This window comes from Eimeria mitis, genomic scaffold, assembly GCF_000499745.2.
Source record: "Eimeria mitis Houghton genomic scaffold, Emh_scaff1925, whole genome shotgun sequence".
Lineage (NCBI taxonomy): Eukaryota > Apicomplexa > Conoidasida > Eucoccidiorida > Eimeriidae > Eimeria > Eimeria mitis.
In genome coordinates, this window is record NW_013570247.1 from 6,131 (window position 1) to 7,462 (window position 1,332).

The 1,332-nt window shown below is 55.8% G+C and overlaps 1 protein-coding gene across 1 annotated transcript in view; it reads left to right on the forward strand.

The window, feature by feature from the left end:
- Nucleotides 1–379: 379 nt before the first annotated feature.
- Nucleotides 380–1,332, forward strand: part of EMH_0046000 (uncharacterized protein) — a gene marked incomplete at both ends in the record, with an annotated part of 3,106 nt that continues 2,153 nt past the window's right edge. Inside the window, 2 exons of the mRNA XM_013496123.1 lie at nt 380–466; nt 858–1,330. Of these exons, the coding sequence (XP_013351577.1) occupies nt 380–466; nt 858–1,330 (560 nt within the window). The remainder of the gene's footprint in view (nt 467–857; nt 1,331–1,332) is intronic.

A 1,332-nucleotide genomic window follows, 5' to 3' on the forward strand; every position in this document is an offset into this window, starting at 1 on the left:
AGTTATTTCTTCTATTTTATCTTCTTATTTTTTACTGATTTTATTCTTTTCCCCTTTGCTGCCTCATAAAAAAAGCGCGGCAGCCTGCAGCAGCAGCAGCAGCAACAGCAGCAGCAGCAGCAGCAGCAGGAGCCAACGCCACTCAACGCAGAGCTACCAGCCACATCAGCAGCAGCAGCAGCAGCAGCAGCAACAGCAGCAGCAGCAGCAGCAGCAAAAGCAGCAGCCTTGGAGTGTATTGACCTCAAAAGACAACGGGGCTGCATGCGCAGCAACAGATGCAAACAGAGCGGGGAATGGCTGCAGCACCAGGTGTACACACAGCAGCAGCAGCAGCAGCAGCAGCAGCAGCAACAGCAGCAGCAGCAGCAGCAATAAGATGGAGACGCAGCAGCACAGGACAGATGCAACGCCCCTGAAGGGGACAGACAAACTGGGGGGCTCAGAATGCAAACAAACCAACCAGGTGAGCAGCAGCAGCAGCAGCAGCAGCAGCAACAGCAGCAGCAGCTGCTGCTGCTGCAGCAGCAGTAGCAGCAGCAACAGTGTCTGCTGCAGCAGCAGCAGCAGAAGTGGTAATCGTGCAGATAGATACTTCTCCGTTGTCAGATCTAAACCCCTCATTGATGCTGCTGCTGCTGCTGTTGCTGCTGCTTCTGCTGCTGCTGCTGCTTCTGCTGCTGCTTCTGCTGCTGCTTCTGCTGCTGCTGTTGCTGCTGCTGCTGTCGCTGTGGCCTTACACATATATGCTGAATGTCTGCGTTGTATGCGATGCGTTTCTGCTGCTGCTTGTCCTGTTGCTGCTGCTGCTGTTGCTGCTGCTGCTGCTGCTGCTGCTGCTGCTGCTGCTGCTGCAGGCATTGGCAGCAGCGCTGCAGGAGCTGCAGCAGGAGTTGCTGGGTGTAGCCCGCAGCAACAAGACTCTGTCTTGCTGCTTGTCTGCTGCTCGGCAGCGGCAGCGAGCAGCAGAAGAGGGGCGCATGCAACTAGCAGCAGATCTGCGGTGTCTATGCAGCCGTCTTGCTGCTACTGTTTCTGCGTTCGAAGCAAAACATAAACCAGCAGCAGCAGCAGCAGCAGCAGCAACAGCAACTGCTGCAGCAGCAGCAGCAGCAGATAACTGCTGCAGCAACACAAACGCAGTAGAACAGCTCCTTACCCTAGCAGACTTCCTTCATATTAAACTGCAGCTGCTGCTGCAGCAGCACCTCAGCGATGACCAGCAGCAGCAGCAGCAGCAGCAGCTGCAGCAGCAGCAGCACCAAAGCAAAGACAAACATCAGCAAGGAGACGCGGCAGCAACAGCTGCAGTACATAAGCAGCAGCACCAGC